The sequence below is a fragment of the Aptenodytes patagonicus genome, chromosome 3 (assembly GCF_965638725.1).
Source record: "Aptenodytes patagonicus chromosome 3, bAptPat1.pri.cur, whole genome shotgun sequence".
NCBI lineage: Eukaryota > Metazoa > Chordata > Aves > Sphenisciformes > Spheniscidae > Aptenodytes > Aptenodytes patagonicus.
The window spans coordinates 40559381-40572856 of record NC_134951.1 but is presented as its reverse complement, the minus strand read 5'-3'; the positions used below and the strand labels follow the sequence as shown (position 1 = coordinate 40572856).

Genomic DNA, 13476 nt, shown 5'->3' with positions numbered 1-13476 from the left:
ACTTAGGCCCGGGTGGTCTAGCATGGGGGTCAGACATCATATATAGCTTTCAGATGCTTTTGTTGTAAGATTTCAGATACAATGTTGCAATGTTTTAATTCCCTCATGTTTGTTTGGAAGTCTTTGGCTTCAAATGCTTCCCTTCTTGTGGGAGCTGCACAAACAATTAGCATTGTATAGAAAGCTTGTTTTACTTCAGTAATGTTTATAATTGATCTCTGAGTAGAAAATGAGCAGAGCTATTCTTATAATATGTATTTTGTATATTTGACGAGTGGGACTGCTACGCTTAGTAAAGTTAAATGTAGCAAATGTATGAAGAATTAATTCCAAAGTCTTGATGGGTAAGGAAAAGACTGATGGTAACTGCCTTGAATTCTGTAAATAAAAAGGCTTTTGGATCACAAAGTGTTCAGAATAGCTATGATTCTAAATTGCTGTATTTTCATACTGGTTTATTTTTGAAAGATAATATGCAGGCTCTAGTTTAGTAACCGTGCGCATTATACTTGGGCAAGTAAAAGAAAATGAAACATATCACTTTTACGAATTTCACTGTGGATTAAGTGATTTTTAGAGCCTCCAGCAGGTATGAATAACTCATTCAATATCTTGGGGAAAGAAGATCAGCTATACTTGACTTGGTGGTAAACTAACAGTGTTAGAACAAAAGTACTAAAGCGTTGTGTGATTTATGAGAATACTTTTCAACGAATAATACTGCTAGAAAAGGTACAACTTGTCTAAAACAAAGTATCTGTGAAAATAAAATTGCTTTTTAAGAGGATGGGTTAGGGGGGGAATAGATGGAGGGGTGGTTTTTGGTTTTTGGTTTTGTTTTTTTCTTTTTTCCCCTCCTTCTAATGACATTTCCATACTACTGGCTTATTCTGTTCTCATAGGTATTTATTTTCTGATGTTTACCTGTTTGACCCAAAGTGACTTATTTTAGTGAATGGGGTCTAGCAGGCATAATGGTGAGATGCAAAAACTAAGTAATAGTGTATTTTTATTGTTAGTAACTGAAAAGGCCCTCTTTACTATCTGAATCGTGGAACAATATGGAGTCTTGGAAAGTGCAAGTATAAAATTAGTTGTTCTTTTTTTTTTTTTTTAAAGGTCATCTTCATTACATTCTGCTTTGCCAAAGTCATTCCGTGATCTTGTAATGGAAGAAGAAAAATGTATGAGTGCGAATAATTCACCTGGTATTGGTATCAAAAGAGCTGGATATAAAGGAACTGAGGATTCATCAGTCCAAAACACCATAAGGTAAGAGAGCAGTCTTTTCCTAATTGATCAACCATTATACAAGAACCACAATAACCTGTTTACATTCTGCTGAAATAAGAAAGAATAAAATTGTCATTTAAAATAAAAAAAAAAAAATCCTGTAAGCATTCTTTTAATGATTCTGTTAATAGGATTTTATGAACGGAATACTCTTATGAATAGGAAGCTTGAAGACTAAAGCAATTTAATGCCACTGCTAATATTTTGTTTGAGGTTTGAAGTGTTTGTGTCTGTATATATGGACACGTGTTTGTGTGTGTGTACATGGACACAAACATTTCAGGCTCCAACAAAATACGTGTGTGTGTGTGTACATTTATATACATATGTATAAAAATGATAAACCTATATTTTCTAACTTCTGTAGAAATTAGATATTCTTTAGCATTCAAATATGGCATGCATGGAACAGAGTTTGCTTAGGAGTATTTCTGTGTAACCACTGAGTGGATAAAGTCAGTTTATTCAAACACTATTCTGGCATTTCCTGATCTGAGTTTTCTTATAAGCTGACTTAATTGTTTAGGTGTAATTTTTCATGGATTAAGAGGGCTTACTGAAATATTGATTGATTGGTTATGTCTGTGTATTATAATTACTGGGGGACTACAATTCTAAGGACAAAAATAACTTGTTCTGAGGTGCACGTGAATTATATGTCTAGTTACTAGACAGTGTTGCTCTTTGGTCAAGTTGTTTTAGCCACGCATCCTCTTTCTACCTCCAGTAAAACCTCTGTTTTGGGTTAAAATAACTGTCTAAGCTGAAGAAAGAAATCTCAGCCTTATTCCTGAAGGTCTGTATGACTGAGCTGCCCACCCACCTGCATCTCTTCCCCCTGTCATCAGTAACTTCAAATGTTATGCATTTCAAATATATTTACGAGACAGAGGACCTGAAAATTTTGCAGACTTTCCTACCCACCATCTGGAAGCAGCACAGGCCAGCTGCCCCACAGTAGTAGGGGAGCCAAGGGTGACAGCAGGACCGGCCCCCGGGCGGTGGCCTCCTTGGCAAGGGCACAGCCCCACTGTGCCGGAGTGAAGTGAGCAGGGCAGGCTCCGTGATGGAAATCAGGGTGAGCGGCAGTCAGTGAGCGCAGACAAGTCCGTTGGGATGAGGCAGGTTTGAGGTCAAACCTGCAGGTCAAGTCAGGGTCAGGAACAGCAAGGCTGGGCTTGGGCATAGCTGCAGCATAGCTCAAGAAAGGCCTAAGACTGAGGGACTGAGCTTAAATGCAGCTCCTGAGTAAAGAGGGGGAGTCCCTGTGAGCCTTCGCACAGCTCTTCCTTACAACTCAACTCTGTTCGTAGCAGCCTGAGTCAAGTTTACACAGCTGTGCTGAGGGAGAAGAGTTTGCAGAGCCTGTTGGTGCACAGGGAGCCCTGACACCCATTACCTCCCAGTTTTCCTTATGAACTCCTGTTCCATCCCCCTCCAAAAACTGTCCCTTCCATGAGGAAAAGAAAGTTCTGCTGGGCCTCCCTGTTGGTTGCTCAGCTTGTTTTCCTAGGACAGAAGTAGTATGTGTCCTGTTGGTAGATAAAGAACAAAATGAGGGTAGAAATATAGAACATTGTGTGTGGGATGGTGTTAGAGGAGAGAGGGAGGAAGGATTTGGAGAGTGTGTGTGATGGGTGGGCATTCTTCAGGAGCAGAGGGATAAAGCTGAAGTTATTGTGGTGAGTGGAGATGTAGGGACACAAAGCACAAATCTGCAGGAAAAACAGGTATCATTAATTTTGTTGCTAGCAAAATAATAAAGCTTTTCATCATATGGGAGATGGTAGGGGCTGGTGATAAGAGAATTTGCACTGGATGCTATTACTAGCTTTGTCACACCTGCTCTGTGATCTTCATAAAGTAATTTCTTTTCCTTTTGCATTGCTCTGTCTAGTCTGTACAGTCTGGCCAGTCTGCATGCTCTCCAGGTGGATTATTTGAGCTGGCCTAATACGTTAGCTGTCTGAAAATGATACATTAAGCTAGTGGGAGTCTAGATGATTAGATTGACTATAATCAGTTGGAAAAGACGGCACTTCCAGAGCTATTTCAGGTTGTTCTGAATTGTGTCTGAAGATGCTTATTTCTCTCTATTAGGTATAAAGAGCCTAGGTGACTAGTTCATCCATCTGAAAGTTAGGAGTTGAGTTCCTAGTTTGAGGTAATTTTATTCTTTGACTGTACAGTTCCTGTCACAGTAGGCTCTGATTTTTGCCTGCGGCATTCAAGGGCTATTTCTGTGAAGATTAATTATCCACACCCCTACCTCTTCCTTTTTAAGGAAAGGAAATTGCACGTGCGTAGAGCATAAGTAATCCTCATTTGTTGATATCAGACTTACTGATGGGACACTGAAGATACATGCATGGCTACTGTTCCTGCTTTGTCTTTTTTTCTTTGGATAAACTGTGCAGTAATTAAACTGACCATTTTCTTAAGTCTCTGGATGAGGGTTTTTTGGTGGTTGCATAAACACTATTCCATAAACTGTCACCTTCCAATTTGTGCAGCCCAGAAATTTTCTGTAGATGAACCATGTCATGAATGTGGAGATGTGAACTGGATTCAGTCCAGAGGCAAATCAGCCTAAAAGCTGGGCTGTGTGGATGTGGCTGCATTGTTTCCAGGGACAGCTCAGCCTTGGGAGTTAGCTGTGCAGCTGTGCATGTGTAGCTCATAGTCCAAGCTAAAAACATAGGCCTGACATGACTTAACTTTGTTGTGGCAGCCTGGGTTGTCTTCACTGTGTTACTCCAGGGAGCAGTGAAGAGTCTTGGTGGAAACAAGTCTTTGTGGCTTCGCGTGGGAATCGCCTAGTTCTGGCATGGCTAATAATGAGCTAATAAGTAGTACATGACTCAAATGGTACAGCAAAACCCAAGAGGTTCTGCAGGAGACCAGGCTTTGTGTTCCTTTTCTGAGAGCAGTCATTAGATCAGGGAGGCACTGGACCTGAACTGGCTTCAAATGAACAAATCCTCAAGAAACACTGGGGAGCTGAGTGCTGGGACATCTTGGTGGCTGTGCAGGAGTCATGGCAAGTTCAGCCAACTGAGTTAATCAGGTTGGTTCAGTACTGATGATACTTGGCTGGTTTGTTTCCATGCAGAACCACTTATGTCTCTGCATCAGTCTTTAATTTTCAAGACTTCCAGGCTTCCAAGTTCTATATTTTTGAGGCTTTTTTTCCATTTTTCTGTATATGCTAGCTTCCCGTTTCCCGTCTGTTCCATTTCTCCTAGTTATTTTGATGCCAGCTGGGGAATTAATCTAGCATGTTAAAATATCTGCAGTTGATTTAATATCTGGACTGTCTTGCTAGCAAGAAACACAGATGTACATATGTACAAACAGCTTCAAAATATCTGAACTGCTTCCTGCATTTTAAAGCCACATTTAAATTGAGGGAGATGACACAGGTATTTAAACTTATCTTTTAATTGATCGCTAGAGTGTGCTGTGACACTGGAACTATTAATGCCAGTTTTTGGAAATTTCTGTTGTGGTGTTTTTTTCGGTTATTTGGTTGGTTGGTTTGTTTAGAAGTCTTACTCTGGAAAGAACTTTTTATCTGTACTGAAACAATCTACTTGGATTCGTTTATAGTAGTGCTGTGAGTTCTTTGGATTGTGAGTGGGAAGAAGAGCGTAGCTGTCAAATGGGCTGGATAGGTGTTGGTTACTGTCAAATGTGCAGGAAGCTGAGCATTATTAAAGCAGGCGGAAAAAGAGATGAAGTTGAGAGATGACACCAGAATAAAGGCATTTAGTAAGTTGTACAAACATGCTCTTAATTAAACAAACCAGCAGGCAAAAAAACTGCCTTCATCTCCTCTTCTCCTTCCTTCCTTTTCTCTGGTTCTTTCCTGCTTTTTATTATGTTACTATCTTTCTTAAGTGCAGTAAAAGCTGGAAGCTGATTTATCTGACTTCAGCTAAAAAGTAGTCCCCTGCTGTTGAAATCATAGAATAATTTAGATTCTCTAGTTCAGCCTCCTGCTCAAAATAAGTCAAACCAGATCATGTTGCTCAGGGTCTGGTCCAGTTGATTTGTGACCGCTTCCAAGTATGAAGATACCCCAGTCTTTCTGGGCAACATGTTCCAGTGTATGATCATCCCCATAGTGGGATTTTTTTTTTTTGTTTCCTTATATTTAAGTGGGATTTCCTATTTTGCAGCTTGTGTATGTTGCCTCTTATTCCATCACTGTGCACCTCTAAGAAGATTCTGGCTGCATCTTTTCTCTACCCTCCAGTTAGGTAGTTGAATGCAGCAATGAGATCTCCCCTTTGCTGCCTTCTTTTAGGATTAACAAAACACAGTTCTTCCTGCCATGTGCTCCAGCCCCTAATCTTGGTGGCCCTCCACTGGACTTGTTCCAGCCTGACAGCATCCTTCTTGTATTGAGGAGACCAAAACTGGGTATGATACTCTGTATGTAGTCTAACAAATACAGCATAGAGGGGAAGAATCACTTCCTTTTGACTGCCTGGCTACACTCTTCCTAGTACAGCCCAGTATGCAGTTGGCCGCCTTTGCTGCAAGGGCACGTGCCGATTCATCTTTGACTTGCTGCCAGCCAGGACTCTGCAGGTCCTTCTCTGCAGAGCTGCTTTCTAGCCAGTCAGCCCCTGGCCTGCACTGCTGTGTGGGGCTATTCTCTTCCAAATACAGGACTCTGCACTTGCCTTTGAAATTCATGAGTTTTCAGTTGCCCGTTTCTCCAGCCTCTTGAGGGCCTTCTGAATGGCAGCCTGGCATCCAGAATGTGGACTGCTGTACCGTCCCCACCCTCTCCCCATCCATCTGTGGCCTTGTTGAGAGTGTGCTCCGTTTTACCAAAGACACTAAACAGGATTGGTCCCAGTATCAGTCCTGAGGACCACCACTAGTACTTGGTTTCCAGTTGGACTTTGTACAGCTAATCCACAACCCCTGAAGCCCTTCAATCCAGCCTGTTTTCCACCCATCTTGTAGTCCGTTTACTCAGTCCATATTTTTAAGACTGCGTATAAGGATACGATAACAGAACATGTCAAAGGCCTTACTGAAGCCAAAGAACATGACATCCACTGCTCTCTGGCTGTCTGCAGAGCCTGTCGTGCTGTCACAGAAAGCAATCAGGTTGGTCAGACAAAATTTGCCTTGTGTCATAAATCCATGCTGGCTGTTCCCAGTCATCTTCTTGTCCTACATGTGCTCAGAAGTTACTTCCAGAAGGATTTGCTCCACAGCCTTGCCCAGGATTGAGGTGAGACTGATCGGTTTGTAGTTGCCCATATCCTCCTTCTTGAAAATGGGTGTAACATTCAGCTTGTTCTAGTTATCAGGAAACCTCTGTGGCTGGTTGGTTTGTTTTTCTTCTTGCTAATATAGAAGCCCTTGCTTTTGTCCTGCACATCCCTCAGTTGTTTCAGCTCCAGCTGAGCATTGGCTCTTACAACTCTGTCCCTGTACACAGAAGTAATATTTCTGTTTTCCTCTGGTGTAGACTGTCCCTGCTTCCACTGTTTATATGTGTCCTTTTTGAATTTGAAGTCCACGTAGAGTTGCCTGTTCATTCCTGCCAACCTTCTGCTATGCTTGCTTGACTTAAGGCACATTGAAATGATCTGGTTTTGTGTTTGGAGGAGGCTTGTGTATCAGAAATCAGACCAGATACTGTCTATATGAAGTGTAGTCATTCTCTCTCGTTTTTTCCTTTGCAAGGTTAGAGATAATTGTTACTCTCCTCTCAGAAGATGATCAGTGGAAGACTCAATATCAGTTATTCTTCTCTGCACCTATGACAGTTTAGATTATTCTTCCTTGAACCTAAGAGACCAAAACTGAAAGCTCGTCCAAATAAGCTTTGTCCAGTGTGGTATGTGTTGGCAAAAGTATTTGTTTCAAGTGGAATCAACTTTGTTTTTTTCCCAGCCACATACTTCTGATTTGTTATCATGATCAGTATACCCTGGACTCTCCTTTTTCTCTTCAAGCTAAAAAACTCCCAGCTTATAGCTACTACAGCCTTCACTTCACACAGTCTTTGGTTTCGTACTTCTGAATTTCCTTTCCCATTGCTTTGTTCCACAGTCATACTGTTCATTTTTATCCTTTGCTAAATTAATAGCATCTCTTAATATTGTGTACTGGTTTGAGCTTTGCTGCTTATTGTGTCCACTAACGTTAGCTTAGTTATATTTCTTTTAGTTAACTTATTCTCTAAAATAATGATTAACCCAGCTGTAAAGTGAGTAAGGAATTAGCTAGGTAGGAGAGGTATGAGAAACTTGTTTAAAAAAAATAAATGGTTTTGTGGCATTTGACTCAGTGTCTTACAGAATTCCCATATTCATTTATCACACTTACCTGGCATGACCCGTTACCTTTCTTAAATAAAATAGGATTCTTTAACCTGCCATTGATTTTCTTTTACCAAAGATAAAACAGAAAAAAATTTACAAGATACTGATTTTTTTCTATCTTTTTTCCATTTTTAACTATTCTTCACACCTATGGAAAAAGCATTGCATATTAATGAGGTCAAAGTAGAGGAACTGCAGCTATATAGATACTCAATCTGGAGAATGGTACAGCAGATTTGACCACTCTTGCCATGGAGCTGTTGTTTCATGTGTCAGTTCTTTCAAAGCTCTGGAATAGTGGTTATCCAGAAATGTCCAGTTTGGAGAGTACCACACCTTTTTGGTTTCCTCTCCACACAGTGTACCACTGGCTGTCCTCTCAGTGTCTGATATGATCACCATTACTGAAAATGGAGGGGAAGGATCATCTTGACTAACACAAACTGTGCTTTCCCAATTGAAACACAGGAGCAATATCACCTTGTAGAAGGTGTATCTGCTGGGTTTGATTCAAAGGAGCGACACTGTAGAAAGCCTCTTTTGAAGTCCAGTGTTATGCCCTGCAGCTGTTGCTGCAGAAATATAGATAGATAGATAGATAGATAGATAGATATTTTTCCCTGAGCAGTTAAATTTGTGTTCATTCTGTTCTTTGAGTAGTTAGCTGTTTGCTGGGCAAAAATACGTTTTGTGACAAAAAGCTGGGCATGGTTCATTCAAATGCCATTTTTGATGATGGATGTTGCATTTTAGATTTTTTGAGATCTTGCCCTCATTGCTTAGCAGTAGGGATCGTGGTTCTTGTTGTCCTTGGAATTGTGTTCTGGGGAAAATATTCCAGGCAGAGAACTTAGCAGTTACTGGAATTCTCTTAGCTTTCTATAGATTTTTCCTCTTTTCCAAGAGTTTGTGGCCACTTACAGAGGATTACCAAAGCCTTAAAGAAAATTGAGATTGATTTGTTGAAATACCAACACTCTTAGAGTTTTTTACAGTGCCATAGAATAATTAAAAAAAAGTCTTCTAGCATTTCATAATATGCTGCAACACTTTTTTAGAGTTCTGGAAATTGCAAAAGTTGCCAAAGATAGGTATTAAATAATGAGAATAAGTCCCTCCCTTCCTACTGATGTAGGATTTTTCTGACAAATATACTTGTCTCTTAAGGCATACAGTATATCAAATGTGACTTATTTTTGTTGAGAGGTTAACATTTTGAACTGAATAAAATATCTTCCTGTTGGGAACTCTGTTGATATTTCAGGATTTTTTTTTTTTTTTTTCAATTCTGTTAATTCTGGTTTTATGCTATTCTTATGAATGTGGGAGGTGGTTGCAGGATATGTACTGAAAGTCCATAATTTCTGGGCTTACGCTCGAGGAAATAATTTACTAGTGCTATTGTAGCACTGGTTCTTTTACATGAAATGCTTAATTTGAATACAGGACAGGGTTTTTTTGGTTTTTCTTTTTTATCTTGAAGCCGTATTCTTTTAATATTAATTGCAAACATTTATAGTCAATGCTATTAGCGCATAACTCAGTTGACTATTTTACATGTAAAAAAGAGTTTTTTTTTTAAAAAAAGCGCCTTTGTTCAAATGCTCAAATGTTAGGAAATGCCAGAAATAATGCCCAAGCTGAAAATCCATTAAGTTCTGGTAGTCAGAAATGAGCATTAGTGTCTGCTCCAGTCACAGTATCACACGTAAAGACAAATTCAACATTGCATCCTAATGCTTTTCTTCTGGAAAAACCCTACACATTTGTAATTTCCTACTGTAAATTTGTAATTCACGGTATGATGTAGGAGAAGTGACTTTCACTCTGCTTTCCTACCTTTTTCCAGGTGCACCACTAGAAGTAGCCCAGGTCTGGAAGACCATGTTCTGGATTCTCCGCAGCTGGAGAGTCATAAGTAAGTTTGACAGTGGCTTAGAGTCTGGAGCTTGTTTTCTGTGTGTTGTGCTGACCTCGTTCTTGATGTTGCCTCATAATGTCATTTGGTTTTTTTGCAGTCCTTGGTTAGCAGCATCACCAACTAGCTCTCCTGTGATAGCACCTGTCATGTTTTCAGCTATTGTAGAGGAAGAGCTCCAGCAAGAAGCTGCTCTTATTAGGAGCAGAGAAAAACCTTTGGCTTTGATCCAGGTAAAGTGCTAAGTTACAGCAGCTGTGAAGTAACACAAGGAGTTTCCAATGGATGTTTCAGAGATCAGTTTTTAGGATTAATTATGTATTGGTACACTTAGTATCGTTTACATAATGATATTAAATGTAATTTAATAATAACTTCACATTGCTGTTTGATAAGGTTGGCCTATATTAAAGTCAGATTGACTACTGAGTCCATGATTAATGTGTTCACAGCATCAGAGAATGGTTGAGGTTGGAAGGAACCTCTGGAAATTGTCTAATCCAAACCCCTGCTCAGAGCCGGGTCAGTTAGAGCAGGTTGCTCAAAGCCGTGTGCAGGCAGCTTTTGAATATCTGCAAGGATGGAGACTCCATCGCCTCTCTGGGAAACCTGTTCCAGCGTCTAACCACTCTCACAGTAAAAAAGATTTTTATATTTAAATGCAATTTTCTGTATTTCAGTCTGTGCCCATTGCCTCTTCTCCTGTCACTGGGCACCACTGAGAAGAGCGTGGCTCAGTCGTCTTTATTCTCTCCCATCAGAAATTTATACACTTTGATGAGACCTCCCTAAGCCTTCTCTTCTCCACGCTAAACTACTGCAGTGTGGTCAGCATCTCCTCATACGTCAGATGCTCCAAGCTCTTAATCATTTTTGTGTCCCTTCACTGGACTGTCTCCAGTATGGCCATGTCTCTCTTGTACTGGCAAGTCCCGAGTCCAGAAGTGGACCCACCACTCCAAATGCGTCTCACCAGTGCTGAGTAAAGGGGAGGGATCACCTGTCTCAATCTGCTGGCAATACTGTCCCTCGTAGAGCAAGGAGGCTGTCACCCTTCTTTGCCACACGAGCACATTGCTGCCTAATAGTCAACTTGTCCACCAGGACCCCAGATCCTTTTATGCTAAGCTGCTTTCCAGTCTGTCGGACTGGTAAGTCTGCTTACCAGTCCAGTCTGTGACTGGTAAGTAGTCATCCAGAGCCTCCTTGCCCTTCTTGAAGGTAGGAAAGACATTTGTTTCCTTCCAGTCCTCAGGAACCAACCCTTATCACCACAACCTTTCAAAGATTTTTTTTTTTTTTTTCTTTCTTCTTTTTTTTGAGAGTGGGCTTGCAGTCGTATCGGCCAGCTCTGATCTCAGGGGCCTGGGATTACTGAAGGCTGATCTTACCACTAAAGACCAAGATGAAGGCGGCTGTTAGTTCCCCAGTGTTTTCCATGTCCTTTGTCATTCAGCAGTGGGCCTATGTTGTCTTTTTGCTGCTGTAGAAGCCTTTCTTGTTGCCCTTCATGTCCCTTGCCAGATTCAACTCCAGATGGACTTTGACTTCCTCATTCTGTTCCTGCGTGCTCAGACAGTGTCTTTGTTTTCCTTCTGGGTCACCTTTCTCTGCTTCCACCTCTTGTATGCTTCCTTTTTGTTTGAGTTTTGTCAGGAGGTCTTTTTTCATCCATGCAGGCCTCCTGCCACTCTTGCTTGGCTTCCTGCTCATTGGCATGGACCATTCTTGAGCTTGGAGGAGGTGATCCTTAAAATCAACCCGCTGTCTTGGACCCCTCTTCTTTCCAGGCCCATATCCCATGATTTTTTTCAAGCAGATCCCTGAACAAATCATAGCTTTCTCTTCTGAAGTCCCCGGTTGTTATCCTGTTATTTGTCTTGTTCCCATCTCTTGGGATCCTGAGCCTCACCTTCTCATGGTCATTGCAGCCAAGGCTGCCCTTGACCTTCTCATCCCTGACCAGTCCTTCTTTGTAAGTATGAGATCCAGCAGAGTGTCTCCCTTCATCAGCTCCTTGATCGTCTGTGTTAGGAAGTTTTCACCAATGCAAACCTGCTGGAGTGCTTGTGCCCTGCTGTGTTGCCTTTCCAGCAGATATCAGGGTGGCTCAAGTTTCCTATGAGGAGCAGGGACTGCAAACATGAGGTTTCTTCAAATTGTCTGAAGAAGACCTCATCTACTACTTCTTCCTGATTAGGAGGTCTGAAGAAGTCATGAATTCAGGACCAGTAAAGCCAGTTCATAGCTGTGCTACAGGTTTAAATGTAGATCTGACACTGACATACATGTTCTTTTTTCCTTCCAGATCGAGGAGTGTGCTATTCAAGATTTATTAATCCACTATGAAGCTTTTAACAACCCTGATGAATTTGTGACTGTTGAAAGGGCTCCGCAGGGACCTATAGCAGCACCTATGTGGAACAAGCACTAATTTGTACTCTTCACAGTCCGTGTTGTATGTGCACTTCTGAAGTTCTAATTCTTGTTATAAGTAAAATGGGACTGGAAGAACAGGAATCACATGTAATTTTTAACATCAGCATTAAAACACTGCACATAATCACTAGGTATTTGTTAGAGAGAATGGAAATAACGTGTGCACTGTGTCCTTTACCCACATATTGTATGTATGTTTTGAGAGAATTTGTTTAACAAGACATATTATTAGTAACATTACATGAAGCTGCAGATTGGAAATGCATTTGCTAATCTTAAATTATGAGGGGTTTTTGTTAAATTCACAGGTGGCTGAAAAGCAAGTGCTTATTTTGTGATTTAATGTGGAATTGAGTGTGCAGAATTATACATCTTTAAAGTTTGGGGGGTGGGTATGTTCTTCAGAGCTTTCTGGCAAATTGGGATTATTGGAAAAAGCTTGTGCTTGAACTTCATGTAAAAGTACAGTTTGATAATGCAGTTTTCCTTAAGTTATGTGTGTAAGTACTGGTTCTCCGATTGCTGTGGCCGGTACTTTTTACTGTCGTGCTCCACGATGAACCTCTATGCTGTACCTAAGTGCCCTGCCGTTGCCTGCTCTCAGTTCAGTTGTGCATGTTTTTTCACTGTTGTGAGACTGGCCTTTGAGCAGTCAGCTCTGTTGTGAAGTAAAGCACACAGTTTAGTAGAACGTGGTGGCACTTAATTAGCTGATCTATAGTCTTATTCTGGTAAATATGGTACAGTTTTAGAACCACTGTGTTTAAGATACAATTCACTTGAAGTGCTGAGGAACTAAAAGATCTGTGTATTCATTGTTAAAGCTATAGGGACGAATGCTTGACTGGAATTTGCAAACACCTAACCTTCAAAGATTATCATAGGTGGCTTTCAGTATTGTGTGTTCCAAAGTTCTCTGTGCCTGGTTTAAACAAATTTATATATATATATAAAAAAAAAAAGAAAAGAAAAAAAAAAGTAGCCTTATCTGCAGTATTCTGTCTAGTTTGTCTGTTTGTATAGGTGTGTTTGAACTTGTACTTTTTCAGTAGTGTCAGTACTCACGAACTCTGGAAAACTGGAATTGAGAGAGCTACAGAAAATGAATGTAGAGAATTGATCACTGTGTGATAAAAGAATCTTGAAAAAAACCTATGTAGATATGTCTCCAATGGTTTCAGGTCAAGCTACACCAAAAAATGCCCCACAAAAATTGTAAACAAATGCAATAAACCATAAAATCTTGATTTACACAAAGTTAGTATACTTTTATGTGCTGTCTATATATAATCAACACTTTAGGTAACTATAGAGTAATCCAGAAGTATTTCTTTGTGTATGAAACAAGAACTGTAGGCATTTTGAAGTTACACAGGCAAAGGAAGATGTAGCTTTTAATTCTATTTTAAGTTCTACTAGTGATTCATTCACTATACTGATGAGAATACTTGCATTAAGTGCTTTACTTGGTGC

The 13476-nt window shown here is 40.4% G+C and overlaps 1 protein-coding gene across 3 annotated transcripts in view; it reads left to right on the top strand.

Moving 5' to 3' along the window:
- Nucleotides 1–13260, top strand: part of IBTK (inhibitor of Bruton tyrosine kinase) — a 61311-nt gene extending 48051 nt beyond the window's left edge. For all 3 annotated transcript variants that reach the window (XM_076333137.1, XM_076333138.1, XM_076333136.1), the window contains exons 26-29: nucleotides 1120–1272; nucleotides 9496–9564; nucleotides 9665–9797; nucleotides 11873–13260. In XM_076333137.1, the coding sequence (XP_076189252.1) occupies nucleotides 1120–1272; nucleotides 9496–9564; nucleotides 9665–9797; nucleotides 11873–11998 (481 nt within the window). In that variant the 3' untranslated portion in view covers nucleotides 11999–13260. The remainder of the gene's footprint in view (nucleotides 1–1119; nucleotides 1273–9495; nucleotides 9565–9664; nucleotides 9798–11872) is intronic.
- The last annotated feature ends 216 nt before the right edge of the window (nucleotides 13261–13476 follow it).